The 20,733-nt window shown below is 42.1% G+C and overlaps 1 protein-coding gene across 1 annotated transcript in view; it reads right to left on the bottom strand.

Annotated features, from left to right (window-relative positions):
• The window catches only part of WWOX (WW domain containing oxidoreductase), a 974,128-nt gene that overhangs the window by 678,784 nt on the left and 274,611 nt on the right, over positions 1-20,733 (bottom strand). Inside the window, exons 7-8 of the mRNA XM_036834493.1 lie at positions 12,566-12,751; positions 6,792-7,056 (exon numbers count right to left, since the gene is read on the bottom strand). Coding sequence (XP_036690388.1) covers positions 6,792-7,056; positions 12,566-12,751 — 451 coding nt within the window. The remainder of the gene's footprint in view (positions 1-6,791; positions 7,057-12,565; positions 12,752-20,733) is intronic.

Raw genomic sequence — 20,733 nt, 5'->3', positions numbered from 1 at the left:
CCCCTGCCCACCTCAGAGAGACTCATGAAAAAGAATGGATTCAATATTGTCATTCATTAAGCACCTAATCGTCTTTCGTTTATTTATTTACAAGTATTTACTGAGCATGTACCTTATGGACCAGGGATACAGTAGTGTGAAGGCAAAAACAACAATTTCAAGACGGACACTAAACACAAAACTATGGGAGCTGTTTCTCTAAATTGCATTTCTGTTAAACGTTACGAAGAAGAAATTCTGGGGTCCTTCATTCATTCCCCCGGCACATATAGATGGAGCGTTATGATACATCAGACAGTATCGCATGATAAGCACTGGCTCTTATGAGAGCACAAAATTGGAGGGTCCTGACCAAATCTTGATCTCAGGAGGCTTCCTTGAAGTGTGATGTCTGGATTGAGTTTGGAAGGACGAGCAGAAAGTAACTAAGCATGGAAGGAAAGGTGTGTTCCAGACTGAAGAGCAGTGCACTTCGGCAACCTGGAGAAGGAAGGAGAATGGCGCCGGAAGTGGCTTGAGGTAAAGCTGGGTGAGTGGAAGGGGACCAGATAAGGCCAGGTGCCTCCCATTTAATTCTCACTTGCTTCCACAATGACCCTATAACATAGACAGCATTCCCATTAGACAGATGAGCAAGCTTTATGTACACCTGTTCAATAGGGCCTGCTCAAAAGCCATTATCCTACCCTTTTTCCTTGCCATCAGATCTTGCCTCCCACCCCAGAAACACAAAATGCCAAAATGCACTCTTTCAGCCTCCCTTGTACCCGGGATCTGGACGGGTGGCTCAATCCTGGCCAGTGGGAGCTGAGACGTCTACGAGGGAGGACAGTTTTGAGACAGAATGTTCTCCTCCTTGATAAAGGAGGAAGGCATGCAAAGAGGGGCCTCATTCCTCCCACCCTGACTTCAGACTTTATCACACAGGATGCAATGGTTGGTGTTGCTGCAGCCATCTTATAATCATGAGGAAAAAGCCAAGACAATCACAGAGGAGCTGCCTAAATATTAGCTAAAGAAGCCCCTGGCTGCCAAGGGACTTCTGGATATATGAGAAAAACAAACCTCTGATACACCAACCACTTTTAACTGGGTGTTGAGTCACAGTCCAAAACATCTAAACTGATGGTAGAAAATGAGCCTGAGAGAGGGTGAATCATTTCAAAATTATACAACTAAAAAGAGAGGGGAAACCTGAATTTTGAACACATGCCTAATGATTCTAAATCCTATGCTCTTTTTCATTCGACCATATCCCTTAGACTTCAAATTGGGCAAACACTGTAAACCTTAAAGCTCTGGACAGAATCGAGAGATGATGAATAAAACCAACGCTAATGATAATCCTGGAAAGTAACAAGAATGTTTGAGGCTGCGGGGATGTGGCTTCGGCGAGGGGAAGAACCCACCATGGAGGCGGGGGGGGGGGGTGCTGGGTTTGCAGAAAAGCCCACGTGTGGCGCAACCACAGAGAGGTCCGAGGAGTCTGGTTTTCTGACATATCTGGCCTGGCAAGGGCAAGACAGCCAGAGAATTCAACCCTCACTCAGGAGTCTCAAAATATTTAGATTAGTGAAGAATATGCTGAAATTTCCACTTTGAAAATTCTATTTCCTCCTCCCAACGCAGAAAAAGGCCCCCGCTTTTCTACTCCAATGTAACAATAAAGATTCAGACAGGGAGTTTTGTCCTTGATAGTATCCAGAGTGTAGTCAGCTGCAGGTATTTAATGGGGAGGGGTGGGGGGAGTATTTTTCTAAAATACTAATTTAAAGAACAAATCAACATCTATTATCTCCTTCATTATGTTTTAAATTGTACAACTATAAATCACCCTGCAGCGGGTTATTCAAGGGCAGAATTACCAGGCTTGGCTTTCCCGAAGGTTAGAAGAATGACACTGTGTGCTTTTTCCAGCTACAATTTATAACTTTGCAACAGAACCAGCATTGCAGGCCCCTCCATTAGCAGGGTAGCTGTGCATCTGTTAAAACTCAGCACAATGACTGGCTTTGCGCGGCCCCAGGAAATGTAACCCAATCGTTTCAGAAGTTCGACAAACTTGAGCCCTTTTTTTTTTTAAATGTAAAACGATTTGAAAACGCGGTTCCCTAAAACATCTGCTAAGCTCTTGCTACCCTAACACATGATACTCTTTCTACCCTTACCTGCCATCTCAAACATCTGGTTGCACAAAACACCCTAAGAGGCACGTGAGGGGGCTCAGCTTCAAATTTACATACCGATGGCAAAAGGCTGGCTTGGACCTAGGAACTTGAGCTAAGATGTTGTTTACCAGCACTGCAAGCTTATGTGGGGGAGAAAACGGGGAGAGGGTTCCTTTCATAAAGGCGCTTTCAAACATTTTAAAAAGGAGACACAACCACAGGACTGGATCGATGTGGCAGGGGCGGTGGTGTATTTGACAAAGAAAATGAACTTGAACAAGTAGCTGGCAGAGGGTCTGCCAGCTGATATTTCATTTTCTTGAACAAGTTGGGTAAGTTCCCTATGCATTTTAACTGCAAAATAAGGGGAGTGATTCTAACGTCAAACTGCTGTAAGCAATAAATGAAGACATATATGCTGATACATAAAGCACCGCAATGCCTGGCCTTACCTGCCAAGCTGCATCTTACTTGGGTGTATGGCAACAACAGCAAATAGCCAAACCTACCTTTAAAAATCTCACAGATCACCAGATAATACAATATGCCTGATTTTGTGAAATAAGCCCCAGAGGGTAATATGTATGTATGAATACATTACATACACTAACATACAATATATATTAGTGCATCCATATGCAAAATGTAATTTTAGAGTATTTAAATAAACAGCAAGCTAGAGAGATGGGAAAATAAGCATATGACACACATATGATGGATGTGACTTCATAACTAGAAAGCTTCCAGCAAAGTTTAGTTTCCTTAAAGCAAGCAGCTACGGAACCCTGCATCTTTTTTAAAACAATACTTAAGACAATCCTAGTCCCATTTTTATCTATTACTTTAATTTTATTATAAATTGGAGGGAAGAGGGAAAAACGCTTTTCCCTCCGAAACCCCCATATACCTGTCCTGACCTCTGTACCACAAGAGGAAGAAGTGTCAGAGACATGGCTCCACCAGTAGGGGTCACTGTGCTGAGAATTAATCCCTAAGAGTTTCTCATTAGTGATTATTATACTGCAGGCAGGCAAAACGGAAAAATTAATTAATTTCAAAGTGATAATGCATTTACAGCAACAATTAGAAATGTATAACTGTAAAAGGGCAACATTTAAAAGACAGATTACATTTAATAAAGTTGCACAAGAATATCCAATTGTAAAATTACTGATCTGCCACAATATTCCTTAAAGAGGCACTTAAAATAGCCTGACTCCATGAAGGGTGACCTAATGACTGTAACTAAAATCACCGCAGTCACAGCAAGTCACAGCAAATAAAAAAGGGACGCTGATATTAGAATACTGCTGTTTAATACTTAAGGGAGCCGGCTACAGCGGAGAAGGCAGGGCTCCCAGCACAAGGCTGGTTGTGTTTCTTGTTTCCTTGACCTTGCGCAATGGAATGCACACTCCAGCAACCCTCAGGTCAAAAGGAAAATGCTCTGTCTGAAGTGAAAGGCAGAAAGGGCAAAGATGAAGCACAAACAGAACACTAGCCATTGGGAGAGGGGAACCCTGAATCTATGCTCAGGTTCTCCATGAGCATTTAGGATCCAACTCCTACACGGGGTGGGAATGGGGATGCAACCACATGGCTTAGGTCCAAAAACATGTTCACATTAAAATGGCAGAAGCGCGCCCTTCATCCACAAAACAATGTCTTATTGCGATGGAAGCAATGCCAAGCCCTGTATGGAAGGACAGAACATGAGGTTGGATCTGTAGTTCAGTCTGTCCTACCAGTGAAACAGTAGATCCCAGGTCTATACTGGTACTGAGTCCTCTCCCACATACAGAGTCCTACATTTTCATCAAAGAGAGGTGACTGGCCGTGAGTTTGCCAAGTCCAGGGCTCCCGTTCCACCTCTTTATGAACCTCAGTCGTATGGAACTCTGGGGTCTAAGAAACCCCACCAAATACCTAAATATATAAAGATATGACAGACCTTGAATCCATTACTGTCGATCCTCATGCCAACCTTTATCGCCATTTTGGTTACGAGGGAACAAGCTCAGAAAGGTCAAGTGTCTTGCCCAAGCTCTCCCAATTCCAAGGGTAAGAGCTGGGGCTTGACCGTCAGGATCATAAGCAAGAGAGTCAGTAGGTCCACTGTCCCAGGCAGCAGCTTTCTCACAGTTGCCACCACCAGGAAGCCATGTCAAATCCCTTTTCTAACATAGGCTAAGGGTTTATGTCCCCTGCCCTTTTATGGAACATTCCACCACTGCCAATACAACTTAACCAAATCCGGGGGGGTTTTTTGGTGACGTCTCCACTTCTCTCCAAACCTTCTCAAGGGTTATCTGCTCATTTTCCCAAACCCCCCTCTCACCCAGGGCCACAGAGACCAGTTCTTGTTTTATATGTTGCCCAAGACTGCTCCCAGCGGGCACTTTCCCACTGGGAGCACTGGGGACCAGGTTGGGGGGTGGCCGAAGCCTCTGTACACTGGCTGGTGAAGGAGGAGGAAAGAGCCACTTAGGCTGGGCATCGGGCATCACTGAGACCAGATCCCGGTGTGGTGTGCATTCGGTGGGGACCTTCTCCTAATTCCCTGTGCTGCCCAGCTGTGTGGTGACACTCCTGCCTCAGTTTCCAACTCCACACTCTTGTTTTCCCGTTGGCTTGAGTCTCGACCACAGTTACCAGCCAAATAGCAATATTCTGTGACCACAACACTGTTGCCTGCCTGACTTAATTTGCTGGCACTTTCAGAAATCCTCGTTATGTCCAAGGAGCAGACAATCCAGCCTGACTCAGCTAAACACGTTTATGTGTTGTGTTCACGTTAACTATTAGACAACGATCCCCTCCCCAAGAAACAAAACCATTCACTCCGCCTTTTACTTTCCCAGAACTAGTCTTCTTCTTCCTCCCACCTGCCCTTGCCCAGGGTTTTTCAGCCCTGTGGTCCCATCGCAGAGTAAGAGTGGCTATCATTTTCCATCAACAAGCCCTCATCCACTGGAGACCTCGCCCAATGGTGAGATGGTTTCACCGCCCTCCATCATAGTCCTTGTGGTCACAGACCCGCCTCAGTTCTCTCCCTCCACATTCCTGTGATTAGAGAAATTCCAGAAGAAGAAAAAGCAAGACTCTGATGTCACAAAAGGAGTTCCTTAGCTTCCACCAATGATCAAACACAAGTGAGAAAACTCAAGACCCAGAGATTACAAATCACACGCGATGATTGGGCTGTTGGTCCTGAAGGTACAGGGCCAGCAGAAAATGAGAAAGGACGCTGCTCTCTCCTTTCCCCCTTCATAAACTTGAACAACAACTTATCCATGGTACTGTCAATGGCGCTGACACCAGTCCAGGCCCATATTCTCCCTTATCATCTCTACTGAAGGACCCAACTTAAGACAATGAGCCGAAATCATGGTCAAAGTTGCCCTCGCGGAGAACCGACTCTCACGCAATCATGGACAGCCTGCCGATGGGGAAGCTTCAGAACCCTGGGACGCAACACGCTTTCTAGTTTTCCACCAGCCTTGGCCTTGGAGAACTGCTCTCCAGAGACCCTTCCACTTCTTCTGTTCTTTAAGTATTCACCTCTTGGATTGAGTCTATATGCTTTGCATAAGAACCACCTGGTTGATTAAAATTAAAAAAGCACTTACTTACTTTCTCCTATGCAGGTCAAAAGATTTTCCTTGCAGCTTTAAAAGCCATCCACAGACATGAAGCTTAAGGATGGTGGGTGGGAAAGGCTGCAGGAGAAGGCAGCACACTGTATTCAGAGGCTATGGGATCATTTGCCCAGAACATTGGAGGTTAATGACTTATGTTACTCCTAAAAGCCAAGGTGTTTCTGAGGATTACATGGTAGGTTTGGTTAACTGGAACACTGGTGTCCACTAAATAGGAAAACATTTTTTTAAAGGCCTGTGTTTTAGAAAAGTACCATACCAAATACATTGTGTAGAAATGTGCATTCTTCATTCAAATGACTTCCTCCTCAAACTTCTTTCATGGAAGAAGTTTCCAGATACAGTTGTTATAGGACCATCAAAAACAGAAAGAACTTCACACTTACCTTTGCGAACATTTCCAAATCTAATCACAGTCGTGTGATTCACCCAGAAGGACTTACCTTTGGAGAAGTAAAGAATAAAGTGCACCTGTAGCCCAACAAAGGATTCTTCCAGGAGAGGTTTACACCCATTAAAAGAAGAATTTAGAACAACAGATACAGATTCTCAATGCAAACAAAGGAATCACATCTGCTAATAATTCAAAAGGCATGAATCCATGTTATTCACCTACTAACACAAAACACAGTTTTGAAGGACTGTGCTTACTGGAAAAAAAAAAAACCACATCGAAAGCAAACAAATCATCTCCATGAAGACATTCAGCCACATATTAACACAATACTGAAAGAGCAGGCCTTCTCTCTGGCCCTCCAAGACACCTCTAGAGAAGCAGATGCAATCTCAAGTCCACTGAAATGTGTCCAAGAGCCCTAACAGGCCTGATGCTGTGATGACCGAGACCCGACTCATCCTCACAAGAGGTGAGAGGCGCAGAAAGCGCGTGTGCCTGGGTTTCTCTAGGACCCTTTCCGTAAAGGCGCGCTGGAGGTGTGTGCGGCGACGGCGGCAGTTCACTTACCATGGACTTGGTGAAGGGTCTGGCCAAGGTGAAGAGCAGCGTGTACACCCACCAGCCGCGATGCAGGGAGGAGTACATCATGTTCCCGGGGTGCACCGCGTTTGACGTGACCCCACGCGGGGACAGGCGGCGGTGCAGCTCGCTGGAGAAGAGGATGTTACAGAGTTTGGACCGGTTGTAAGCCAGCATGGCCCAGTAGTCATTTTTCGATGGAGAAAGGCGGCTAAAGTCTAGTTTCCCAGAGGAATCGTTAATATCTGTAAACCTTAAACAAAACAAAAAACAAAAAATATGATATGAAACGGCCAGTCTCTGACTTCTGATATAGCGTTGTGTTTTTATTAGAAATCTGAGAAAAACTATGCAGAGATGATTGAAAACTCAATTGGGCAAACATCGAAACAAAGTCTCCTTAAAAACAGACAATGGTGATTTCACGATATAAACCAACTGGGTCCAAAGGCACACTTAATAAAGGCCCAAACTCATAAATGGAGTGGTCTTCACATGCTGAAGCCCCACTCCACCACCCCCTGCCTCTAACATATATTTTTCAAAACCTTCAACAGGAAGTTCAAGGATAATTAAATTAAATGGAAAAACATCTTAAATAAAGGGCTGCTGCTTTTGGAAGCAGAAAGATATCGCATTCCTAACCTTTGACAGGGTTTTTCTGGGTTATTTTAGCCAATGCTTGTGTCCTGTATATTTTCATTCGAGCATCCAAGTAAATATAGATGAGCCTTGCTGCCTCTAAGACTCTTTTGCAGATTAAAAATTAATGATTATAAAGGGGTTATAACCTTGGTGAGGTGCCATCAATAGTCTTATACGTTTAAAAGATAAATGTAAACAAAGCCAAAATAAGTTCTGGCAGAGTCTAATGTTTCTAAGTATATCCATGCCATGGATACACACAAATCAAAGTAAGTAGTTGATGTTTTATAATTGGGTCTGACGGAGTCGTTAAACACCAGCTGTTTGTTTCTTTCCTTTCTTTCTTTCTCCTTTTTTTAAATAACAACAAAGTAGTGACTTCCCTAACAAGCAAAAAAGAGATCATAACAGAAGGAATTTTCTAGACCACAGTCTCATCTTCATTAAGGACCCCTTGGAGTTTGCTTCATTAAATTAACTCTGGGCATTTGCCCTGAGTAATAAGGGAGCACAACAAGGGCACTGGAGACAACCACTGTGGAAGAGGAAAGCAAAAGGTAAAACGAAAATGATGGAATAATCTGGTTGTTCCTTAAAGGAGCAGTTCAGATGGAGCTATGACCAAGAAGAGCATCCCAGGGGCAGACGAAATTCATGTCTTAATGGAAATTAAATACCCCTTCTCCAGGACTCAGTCAGTGACATCCCATTTCTGGTGTTAAACGACCTTGCCGAGCCGAAGTCATCAACAAAGGTCATGGCCAGAGACGCTGGCGTGGATAAGGCAGTGAGACTCCGAAACGAATCATCCGCTGCCTGTTTCCAAGTCCCCAGACCACGGGAAGAGCCCAGACTTCCGAGCTTAATCCTCTGAGGCAGTGAAACTTAGCGGGAAATTTGAAAATTTATGGGAGCCTTGTTCTGGTTGTCATAACGACTGCCGGCGGGGGCCGGGGACAGGAGATGTCCTGCCACGCACTCGGAGCCTTGCTCAAGGAAGATGGCCCCACTGGACATTCAGGCAGATGAAAGCCTGTGTGTAATTATCTGAGCCTAGAGCCGAGCTGTGCTTTACACAGATGCACAGTTGTAACGGCCGCTGAATTTCCAGGAGCAGCATGCCACAACCATGTAAATGAGGAATGAGCGCACTTTGGGATTTTTATGGGATTGGGTGGCGGGGAGGTGAGGCTTGACCCGAGGCTGGTGGCATTTGAGGCTGCAATGGCGCACACCTGTTAACAACCCACATGTGCGAGGATCCCAATGGAGAGCTGGGCTCTCTGATGACTTACCTTCCCTGAAGTCCTGCCCAAGCACTGACATGTTGGAACACATGCTATTTTGCTTCACATTCATTTTTTTCCTTACATTACACATAAGCTAGCACACTGAATTACAACATATGTATGCAGGGAAGTTATATTATTGATATGTCTTAATTTTATTTCAAAATAGTAATAAGGTGTTACAGAAGAGTTGTCACCAAAAAAAAAAAAAAAAGACTGTTGAGTTGAGGAGGCAATGATCTAAGGTATGGCCCAGAAGTTCTACCCGCTCTGAGTAGAAAAGAGCATCCAGGATTTAGACAACATCTAACAGGTACGGGACGAATATAGCATCCTTCACTCACTCTCCGTTCCGCTTTCATCGGCTTTCTTGGCATCCTTTGTTTAGCCCAATCCAGCTCAGGTGTCACTTCTTCCAGGAAGCTCTCCCTAACTAACTCTTCCACTGCTTGCTGTCACAGTGATTTCTAGGGTGGCAGTGAGGGATAGACTGAAAGAAGCCACGCAGAGTAGATGGAAATTAAGTATCCACTTTCTGGGACCTGATCCATGCTATTCCTATTGTTCAAGGACCTGCCACCCTGCAACGTTAGCAACAAAGCAAGTCAGGCCACCTTTGTACCTTGTGCCTCTGTCCTTACCATACAGACTGCAAGTCATTTGTTCATTTGCTTCCAACCCTAGACTGTGAGTTCTCAGGAGGTGGGCAGTGAGCTCCTTGAATGTTGCCTATGACACACAGTAGGGCCTAAATTCGGGATTAGAGGACTGAAGTTTGATCGTGGGTTTGCAATTCCAAACTAAGAGCCAAGTTTCCTTTATTACAAAAAGCTTTGTTTTGAGCTTTGCTCAAAAGGCAAATTTTACCATTCTGTTCAGAGGCTTTATGTTCTTCATGAACATTTGCATGTAGCACTTTCTAATGTTTAGAATGATTTCCCTGCTTTGGCTTCTAAGGACAATGCAGAAGTATCTCATGTCCTGGGGAACACTGGGTAGAGTCAACCCTTAAGAGAAGGTATTCATTCCTAGTCCCCAACCTAGAAACAAGGCAAAAACAAAACCAAAATCCACCATGATGAGAAATTAGATGGAACCAGGTTGAAAGCAGGTTTGGAGATGGAGAAACGGCTACTAGATATTAGGCCCGCCCTCTGCAAACAGCCCTCCCCCATAAGTGGACCCCTGAGTTCCTGACCTGCTGATCTCCTGAGCAGCACACTCATTTTTAAGGCCTGATTAGCTTGTACTGACAGTCCTCCAGGGAGGAGAGAGGGTGGGCGAGCTTTTTGATTCCTCTGAGCCGGGGCCTGCTTCCTGAAAAATGACCGCGTTCACCTCTCAGCTCAAGAGGCAGCAAAACAAGTCTACAAAAGCTGCCTACCCTGTTTTCAAGTTGAAAAATTGACAAAGCTAAACAATAACGTCTTAATAGAGTTATTCTCCTACCAGGACACTCAAATGTTAACATGTGCTCTCTGGACATTAACATCTGCTGTTTGAGAGGACCTCTATCTTATATTTCTCTATATACTGCTCCTTTATTTATTTATTTTTTAAACTGAGGATTTTTAAATAACCCAACTAAAATAATTAGGCTGGATTCTATGTAGACAAAAGCCAGTATGTTCAAAGAATAGGACTGAATTTGCATCAGAGGCTGTGTGTGTGTGTGTGTGTGTGTGTGTCTGTGTCTGTGTGTGTGTCTGTGTGTGTCTGTGTCTGTGTCTGTGTGTGTGTCTGTGTGTGTGTGTGTGTGTGTGTGTGTGTCAACTTGGCACTCAACACAGCTGCAGCCATTTACAGCCCTTCAGCCAATACTCCACTCTTTTCATTCCATTTTAATTGTTATCTGAAAATTCTTTTCACAGCAAGGAAGTTCTCATTTTTATATGATGGATTTCAATTCACTTGCTCCGGTTCCAGATAAGTAACTAAAATACAGGGAAGACTTGGGGAGGCTAATAAATATTTTGCCTTGGGGCAGTCTGGTATAGTATTTTCTGCAAACATCGGACTTCATTTTTCCCCTAACAGGGGGTCCTGACTCCAACGAAGAGATTCCGCCAAGGTTTATGGAGGTAATTAGATATCAACCCTTCCGTTTTACGACATGGTTTAGGGCTCTGGGTCCTTGAGCAGCAAGTGAGTGCTTTCCCAGGACTGCCCGCCCAGTATTCACTCAGGCTCTGGGGTGCAACACAAGTGTAATAAACAAACCAGCTTGGGAGAATTAACATTTTGTAAAAACACCCTTTAATACGGGCAAGAGGTCATCGGGAAGTAGAAAACCGCTGCCCGTCGCCAGACAGGAGCGGGCCTGACAACACCCACCTCAGGAAGACCTGGTCTGCAAACTACAATGGATCGAACTCAAGACGCCAGGGCCCTGCCTTCCGATCCACCTTTTAAATGAAATCAAGATTCAGATCTCCCAGGTAAGCGCGAATTACACTGCAGTTAAGGAGAGAACAAAGACGTCCCGTGAAATACTATTTGAGATCCAGATTTACAAAGGGAAGAAAGCAGCTGACAATTAAACAGAATCTCCCATTAAATACCAGCTCATTTAAACGTATCCCGTGGTGCCCTCCACATCTGGCAAACGACTGGGGCTGGCAGATTTATGTCCGGAGCTCTCTCCCCATCGCCCCCGCAGTAGCCTCCCTCACGCCTGAACAAGGCCACTCCACTTTCACGAACCCGGTGTGATTTGCAAAGATAAGGATGTCCCGATTTTGTTACCGCCTAATTACGAGATGTTTCATGTCTTTTAACGCAGGGGAGGATTATTACCGGCATTTTCCTTTCATTTCGGCCGTCATAAATTTCAAATGGTAAAACTAAATCTATCTGCAGTGTGTCATTTCAACCATAAGCCCCTGTGTTTGGGAGTGATAAAGGGTTCAGACTAACCCTTGGCTGGTCTCTCTCTTCCAAGTCCCCGGGGTTACATTTTATGGAAGCATGATTTAAAAAAATAAGCTTCATTCTGGGTCACTAAAACATTTCAGGACTTAAGACGAAGAGAAAAAAAACAGGCCCTTGCACATTATTTTTCTCCAGCTACTTTGGTAGGAGTGAAAGCTCCCAACCACACCAGGAAAATCTCCCTAACATGTATTAAACCTAGCCTCACCCGGCAAGTCCTTTATCTTCTCAGGGTACCTCTCTTTAGACAAAGTTGTTTATCCAACTCTAGAAATAAACATGCTGAAAATACGAAGAAATGTTCAAATGTCTTCTTAGTCGACTGAATATTCTCCTAATGGTGACAGAAAAGAAGTGCCATCTGATGTTTTAATTGAAATTTTAACCAAAAGAGTCATGGCCAGATTTCTAATATGTTCTAACTACAGTACTTCCCTTTCTACAATCACACAGCTAATGTCTGCATTGAATTCCCTAATTTCTCATTATAAAACAACTGGATTTCATCTTGCAGTTTTTAATTGCATTGTTTCTCCTGCTAGAATAACTGCGCATTCTTCTTCATGAGATGGTGAAGTTGGTGAATGACAAATCAATAAAGGTCAGGAATTCAGATTTAATCAATTATTATTCCATCTCAAAGCAAAATCAATGAGGGACCTGAAGTATAGTTATAAAAACAATCTACCTTGCTGTCGACACTACCCCCAAATAATCGCCCACCATCACGCGCATACACACACAAAAAAAGACCTCGATAAATTCAGTAAGCCAGGTTGAGTACACACTTTCTGGAGCAGGACTAATGAAAATTATTTTCAAAAAGAGAGGCTGGGGGGACCAGCAGCTGGTGCGAGGAAGGCGGTCACGTGAACAGAACATCCAATTCTAACCCACCTATGGGACTCCGAGGAGACCACGATGACCCGGGCAGGGGCTGAGCGGCACAAGACGTCCTGGAGGAGCTGGACAAGGTAGAAGTGGCCCAGGTGGTTCACCTGGAAGGTGGTCTCCAGGCCATCTTTCGTGAGGCTCCAGGGGAGAGCGAACACTGCTGCATTGCACACAAGCACGTGAAGTGACCTGAAAAAGAAAACATCCGACGTTGTGCAGATAGAAACGCTCTGAAACCAAGGATGATCCACGCTCCCCCGGGAATAACCAATTCTTCAATATCTTCAGGACTATAGACAGCTGGAAATGGGACGCCCTAGAATGTCGCATCTGAGACCATTCTGCTCAGGAAGGGCTTGGACTCTAAGTGAGCAATTGTGCTGGGCTGCTGGGGACGAGGGGGTTCCTGGGATGCGGGACTTTCAGTGCCAAAACCGGGACCATACTGGGCAAACTGGGATGAGTTGGTCACCCAGGTTGGAACACAGGTTCTACCGCCTAGTTGAATCTGTGCTTCCTTAGCTCATTCAGTTCTCAGCTTCGTCATCTATAAAATCGAAACAGCCCTTAAAGTAAGACATAAGGAATAAAGGAGAAAGTGTGCTGTGAAAAAGCCAACACCAGAACCAGCACTTACTAGGTATTAAGTAAAACATACCAAGGTGGAAATGCTCTGTCTAAAGAGATAGGCACAAACTGTTTGGATATATTCCTTTTAGAAGTCAAGTTAAATCTACATTTTAGAAGTCAGCTTGGGGATAGGTAAGTGGAGGTCTGTTATATTTTCTCTTTGTTTGCACATAATTTCATAATAAAAAATTTAAAAATAAAAGCCTTTCATGTGAATCAAAATCCTAAATCCTAACCAAGAAATTGTATTTGTAAGAAATCATCCTAAGGTACTAATGAGAATTGTATAAAGAAATATATTCAAGGCTATCCACAGTGTTTGTAATTGCAACATAAGAGCAACACATTACAAGTACACTAAATGTACAATTGGGGAATCATTAAATGAATTGGAATATATGCATATGATAGAATACTATGCAGCCATTAAAATAACAAATCTATTGACCCTGTAAAACATTCATGTTTAAAAACAAAATATATAATATTGTATGATCACACACACACACAGACACACAATGCTAATGAAAGATAGACAAAAATGTTAACAGTCATTGCCTCTAGGGGTGGATGGAACCCAAAGTGTCTTAAATTGTTTTCTTTCTGAGTTTATTCATATTTATTTTTTCCATAATTAACATGTGCTGTCTTTATAATAAGAAAAAAGTGTCATCAATAAATGCTTTGTAGGAAGAAAAAAAAAAAAGCGTTTCGGGAATTTAGCTAACACATGAAACACGAGAAAAAAAGACGGTACGGTCTTACAGGACCACTGCTTTAAGAGATAAAAGATCAGCGTTTTGTCCCAGATTCAAGCAAATCACCAAATCCTCTGAGTTTCTGATTCTTGCTTGTAAAATAAGGGGCTGGAAACTGACGGTGTTCAGATTCCACACCAATGGCATGGAATATGTGATATAGGAAATGAAATATTTCCTATCTTTCATTTTAAAAACCTTAGTGTTCTTTTCATAGAAACTTCTCATAGACCTATTACTACTGCAATAATCTGATTTTGTTCCATCCTCATGGAAGAATGTAGGTGAAGAATCGTGAGCTTTTAGAAAACAAATACTGGTGTGCAATAAAGAAAAGCCTATCTAAAAACTAAAATAATCTGTTATCTAAATAAAGTTTAAAAAAAGGCAAAAATTTGCAATCCTATAAAGAACCCATATTTTCACTACGTAAACAGTGTTTACAAATCAACAAGAAAAACATATTCTGAGTCTAACAGAAATACTGACAATGATATTTTTAAAATTCATAAAACTTGATTATAAAATAACCAGTGCAAGAGGTAACATGTTCAACTCCACCAGTAGCAAAAGTTAAAATGAGATATTTTCTGCCTATTAAATTAGCAGATTTATTTATATTATCATATTGTTATTACCTTGTATAAAGCTGGCAAGACTATATATTCCTACCCCGTGGATATTAAGTTGAAAACATTTATCATGAGAATTAGAAATATCCACATTATTTCACCTATAGTAATCCTGTTTCCAAGTAGTGGGTTACACAGGGGGCAGTGCAAAGGGCAGCAGCTCATACCTCTAGGGAGGAATAGTTTATCACTGATAATGTTTAGAACTGCCACTGCATGATGATCATAATAAAAAGCAGAGCAACGTTTAGTAATTTTACTATTGGTTTGTTGTTGTTGTTGTTTTAATAAATTCATTTATTTATTTATTTTTGGCTGCATTGGGTCATCGTTGCTGCACGCGGGCTCTCTCCAATTGCGGCAAGCGGGGCCACCCCTCACTGCGATGCACAGGCCTCTCATTGCGGGGGCTTCTCCTGCCGCGGGGCACGGGCTCTAGGTGCGCGGGCCTCAGTAGTTGTGGCACGTGGGCTCAGTAGTTGTGGCTCGCAGGCTCCAGAGCACAGGCTCAGCAGTTGTGGCGCACGGGCCCAGTTGCTCCGCGGCATGTGGGATCCTCCCGGAGCAGGGCTCGAACCCGTGCCTCCTGCATTGGCAGGCGGATTTTCAACCACTGTGCCAGCAGGGAAGTCCTTATTATTGGTTTTGAATTTTCTACAAACAATGCTCCCCCATTTTGCCCGTGCATGGGGCAGACTATCCCTACAGCCACCTGCTACCCCCTTGATATGCCACTGCTTCTGCAGGGGATTAAATGGTGAACCCGAAAGATAGGTCCACTAGGAACCTGTGAATGGGACCTTATTTGGAAAGAGGGTCTTTACAAATGTAATTAAGTTTAGGACCTTGAGATGAGATCACACTGGATTAAGGTAGAACTAAATCCAATTGACAAGTGTCCTTACAAAAGAAGAGAAGGGCAGAAGACACACAGAGAAGGCACTGTGAAGTCAGAGGCAGAGAATGGAGAGATGCATCTACAAACCAAGGGCTGTCAAAGAGTGCCCACCTGCACCAGAAGCTAGTGAAGGGCACAGAATGGACCCCTCCTCAGAAGGCACCAACCCTGCAGACGCCTTGATTTCAGACTTTTGGCCTCCAGAACTGTGATAGACTGAATTTCTGTTGTTGTAAGCCACCAAATATGTGGTAATTTGTTACAGCAGCCCTAGCAAACTGATACAGTTTCCAAGATTCATTCCCATAGAAATCCTCAAAATTTACATAAAAGCTTATGCATAAGAATGAGTAATAATTATATATAAATGAGGTAGAATTATAAAATTGTATATGAACTAGAAGCAACTTAAAATCCAACAGAAGATAAGATAAATCAGCAAGGATTAAGTCAGAGGTTCCCCAATTTCTCAAATCAATTGAAAAAGGAGGAAATTAAATGTTATGTGCGCAATTCATATCCCTTCCCAGCACCCCCCCCAAAAAAAAAGATTTTTATACGTACAGTCAGCAAGACAGGAAATACAGAAAAATGTTAGCTCTGGATGTGCAGAATATCATTAGGTTGCTTAGTTCTTTTTTACTGTTTTTGTTATTTTCCAAATTTTCTATATAAGCATGGATTTCTTAAAAAATTACTGAGATGTAATTCACAAACCATACAATTTACGCTTTTGAAAGCGTGCACTTCACTGGTTTTTAGTATGTTCACAATTATACAAGCATCATCACATTTTAATTTTACAACATTTTCATATCCCCCAAAACAAGCCCTGTATCCATTAACAGTCACTAACTGCTCCCATCCCCCAGACACCATTAATCTGCTTTCTATTTTATAGACTTGCCTATTCTGGATATTTCCTATAAATGGAATCACACAATATGTGGTCTTCTCGTGAACAACTTTTCTCACTACACTTAACGTTTCCAAGGTTCATCCATGTTGTAGCAGGTATCAGTACTTTGTTGCTTTCTATGGCCAAAAACTATTCCACTGTATGGATATATCACATTTCATTTAACGATTTGCCAGTTGATGGACATTTCGTTTTTTTTCCCACTTTTCAGCTATTAGGAATACTGCTGCTATGAATAGTCATTTACAAGTTATTATGGAGACATATGTTTTTATTTCTCTTGAGTATACATGGAGAAGTGGAATTGCTAGGTCATATGGCTAATTCTATGTTTAACTTTTTGAGGGACTGCCAGACTGTTTTCCAAAGTATGGTTGTACTATTTTACATTTCTACCAGCAATGTATTATGATCCCAATTTGTCCACATTCTTGCCAATATTTGTCATTAAAACTGTCTTGGGTTTTTTTGTTTGTTTAATTTTAGCCACGTTAGTGAGTATGAAGTGGTGCCTCACTGTGATTTTTATTTGCATTTCCCTAATGACTAATGATGTTGAGCATTAGTATTTATTGGCAATTTATGTATTTATTGGCAATTTGAATCTTTTCTTTGGAGAAACATCTACCGTCTATTCAGATGCTGAGCCAATTTTTAAGTGAGGTAATCATCTTTTTATTATTGAATAATAAAGTTCTTTATATATTTTGGATACAAGTCTGTTGTCAGATATACAATTTGCAAAATCTCCCTCATTCTATAGATTGTCTTTTCACTTTCCTGATGGTGTCATTTGCAACACAAAAGTTTTAAATTGTGATGAACTACAATTTATATATATATATTTTTCCTTTGTCACTTGTGCTTTTGGGGTTGTATCTAAGAAAGCATTGCCTAACCCAACATCACAAAGATATATTCCTATATTTCTTCTAAGTGGTTTATAGTTTTAGCTCTTACATTTAGGTCTAGAATCTATCTTGAGCTAATTCCCATGTATGGCGAACACAAGCAATCTAACTTCATTCTTTGGCATATGGACATCCAATTGTTCTAGCATCATTTGTTGAAAAGACTATTCTTTCCCCCATTGAATTGTCTTGGCATTCTTGCTGAAAATCAACTGACCACCTGTAAGAGTTTATTTTTGGACTGTCGATTCTATTCTGTTATCTATATGACTATCCTTATGCTATGACCACACAGTCTTCATTACTGAAGCTTTATAGTCAATTTTGAAATCGGGAAATGGGAGTCCTCAACTTTGTTCTTTTTGCATCTATTGACATTCTTTTTTCCACTGATATGATATATTACACTGATTAACATTCAAATGTTAAGCCAACCTTGAATTCTTTATATAAATTTCACTTAGCCATGGTATAAATTTCAATCCTTTTTATATATTGTTGCATTTGGTTTGCTAGAATAGTGTAGAAGATCTTTGCATCTATATTCATAAGTGATACTGGTCTGAAGACTTCTTTTCTTGTGACGTCTTGAGTGGAGAAGTATTCCCTCTTCTATTTTTTGGAAGAGTTTGCAAAGAATTGATATTAATTCTTCTTCAAATGCTTGGTAGAAAGCGTGAATTAATCTTAACTAGAAAAAAAGAAACCACTGTTTCTTCTAAAAAAGTATTCGTGCAAATCTCATTATCACTGGGCAATGGAAGTCTCACAGGGAAACTGTCTCATTCTTTCTGTTGTCTGATCTATTTCCAAATCATCACCTATCTAAAACCTAAAAGTGGTGATGTAGTTGGGGTCAGCTGAATATATGACTTACATATGGGCACTTTCCAGGTTGCATCTCAAATATTTGGTCCACCTTTTCAGAGTTGCTGATACTTTTTTTTTTCTTTTTTTTTGAGTGTTAAGTATGGGTTAAGCACTTATTAAGAGCTTTGTGTACATAAGAACCCTAGGTGACATGTTTATTATCTCCATTTTATGGTCAGGAAAAAAAGCAATTAGAAGCAAACTTCCTATGGTCAGAGTAAGTAACAGAAACAGGTAAAATAGGGACTTCCTTCGTGGTCCAGTAGTAAAGAATCCGCCTTCCCATGCAGAGGACACAGGTTCGATCCCTGGCTGGGGAACTAAGATCCCACATGCTGCAGAGCAACTAAGCCCGCACGTCTCAACTAGAGACCCCGTGTGCCACCAACTACAGAGCCCACGCGCCACAACTAGAGAGAGAACACCGGCACACCACAACTAAAGAGAAGCCCATGGGCCACAATGAAGAACCCATGCATGCCACAACAAAAAAAAGATCCCGCGTGCCACAGGGAAGATCCTGCATGCCATAACGAAGACCCGATGCAGCCAAAAATATAATAAATAAATAAATAAATATTTTTTTAAAAAGAAACAGTGAAACTCCTTATCAAAAAAAAAAAAAACAGGTAAAATAAATAAAGAAGCGAATAAATGAATAAGAACAAAATATAACAAAATAAAAAGGTCCTCTGACTTCAAGGACACTACACAGTACCTTCTTTGTTAGATACGCTCCCTAGAATATGGCTAGAGTCAAGTGCTGAGAGAAACTCTAGCTCAGCCATGTTATGATACTTACCTGTAAACTGAGAACAGCCGCATGCACCCTACCCAAAGTTGTGATGGGCAAAGCCCCAGTATCTTGCTAGGTACCTGCCAGGCCTCAATGGTTATTACTCCCTTTGTCTCTAGACGCTTCCTTTTTATCCACAAGAGAAAATAAAATTCTCCAAAGTTGGTTTTTTTCAGTGTTCCCCTATTTTTGAGACAGGCTGGGCATTTGGAATGTTGGCTCCATCTCTCTCAATAACAACTACCTTTATCCTTGCCTGCACATTGTCTCAAGGAATTGCAAACAGCATCAAACAAAGAAACTTGCTATACCTAAGACCTCAGCCTGGAGGCATGAACCCACAGAGAACCTGGGAAACCCTTTCCTCTTTCACCAAATTTTAATACGCTTCATTAATGTTAATTGCACAACCCCAGAGGCAAAATATGTACCACGTACCTAAAGCTTGTCCCCTCTATTAATTAAAAACAGGCTTATGGAATATGAAAGTATAAAGTGCTAAACTTTTTTTTTAATTGTAAAGACACTTAATTGGCTTGTACCAAAGGAAAAGAATTCCTTTTACCTCACTTTAATGAGGTTTTTATTATTCAAATGGCATATTTTGTTCAGTTTTGACTAAAAGCCACTGCAATTCAAAAGGCTCTGAGATGATGAATATTTACAGAATATCAAAAGGAAAGTTCAAACTATAAAGACAGAATGGAAACAAACATAGTATCATTCCAATTCCAAAGTTGGTGCTATTAGTCAGCATTTTCAGGGACTGATTTTTTTTTTTTTTTCTTCTTCTTCGATGGATTCTGTTCTGTAAGGGGTAAGTGGGGACCCGACAGGTTGACTTCTGTGTGTATAGAACTGGTCATTCCAATAGAGGGGGGCGTGCTTGTTCTCTGTGGTTCTGATACACCCATGGAGAAAGACTCTATGCTTCTCTGTTGAGTGCAGCCTGGGCATTCTCCGAGCCTGCTGGGGATGACGATCCCATCCTCCAGAGCTAACACGCTCCCTGGACCGGAGGACAACTGTTCAGCGGTAAGGAGGGAGGAGTGCCAAAGATTCACCAATGGGTATAGCTGCTTGTCATCAATGGGAGTGACAACGGACCAAGATTTCTTTTTTTTTTTTTTTTGGCTGCACCATGCGGCTTGCAGGATCTTAGTTCCCAGACCAGGGATTGAACCCGGGCCACGGCAGTGAAAGCTCAGAGTCTTAACTACTGGACCACCAGGGAATTCCCTAAACCAAGCTTTCTAGACAGTGTAGCCGTAAATGATACTTCCTACTGGAAACAGCAATGAATGGTGGTAATAGAAAGGAGGCTGAGCCCAAAGGCTGTCACTAACGGGCTTTAGACAGCTGATCTCCAAGTTTTCTTCTCGGTCCCCTCCTTCTCATTTTAGGTATAAGTGACATAACACGTTATTTAGTTGCAGGTGAGCATCCTTCAAGCGTGCCATCCATTGACGACCCCCTCTCTTTCTGCCCTCTTCAATCTCTCCATCTCCACTGCTGCCTATCAGGCTAATCAGATTGTTCAGACCAACAACTAAGAGAAAATCAGGAAAGAAAGTGGATAAAATAAAGTGGAAGAAAGGAAGACAGACAAGAGAGAGAGGGCTGGAAAGACAAAGAAATGCCTGCTGGACACTGGGGCTCTTTCAAGTTGCACTGAGCCTTCCTCTTCCCATTTATAGACCATAGTTTTGAAGTATTCGTCTCCATTCATAATCTCCTTCCTGGCCCCAACCTCTCCT

The sequence above is a fragment of the Balaenoptera musculus genome, chromosome 19 (genome assembly GCF_009873245.2).
Source record: "Balaenoptera musculus isolate JJ_BM4_2016_0621 chromosome 19, mBalMus1.pri.v3, whole genome shotgun sequence".
Taxonomy (NCBI): Eukaryota; Metazoa; Chordata; class Mammalia; order Artiodactyla; family Balaenopteridae; genus Balaenoptera; species Balaenoptera musculus.
Note: the sequence above shows the minus strand (reverse complement) of the source record. Positions and strands in the feature narration are given on the sequence as shown.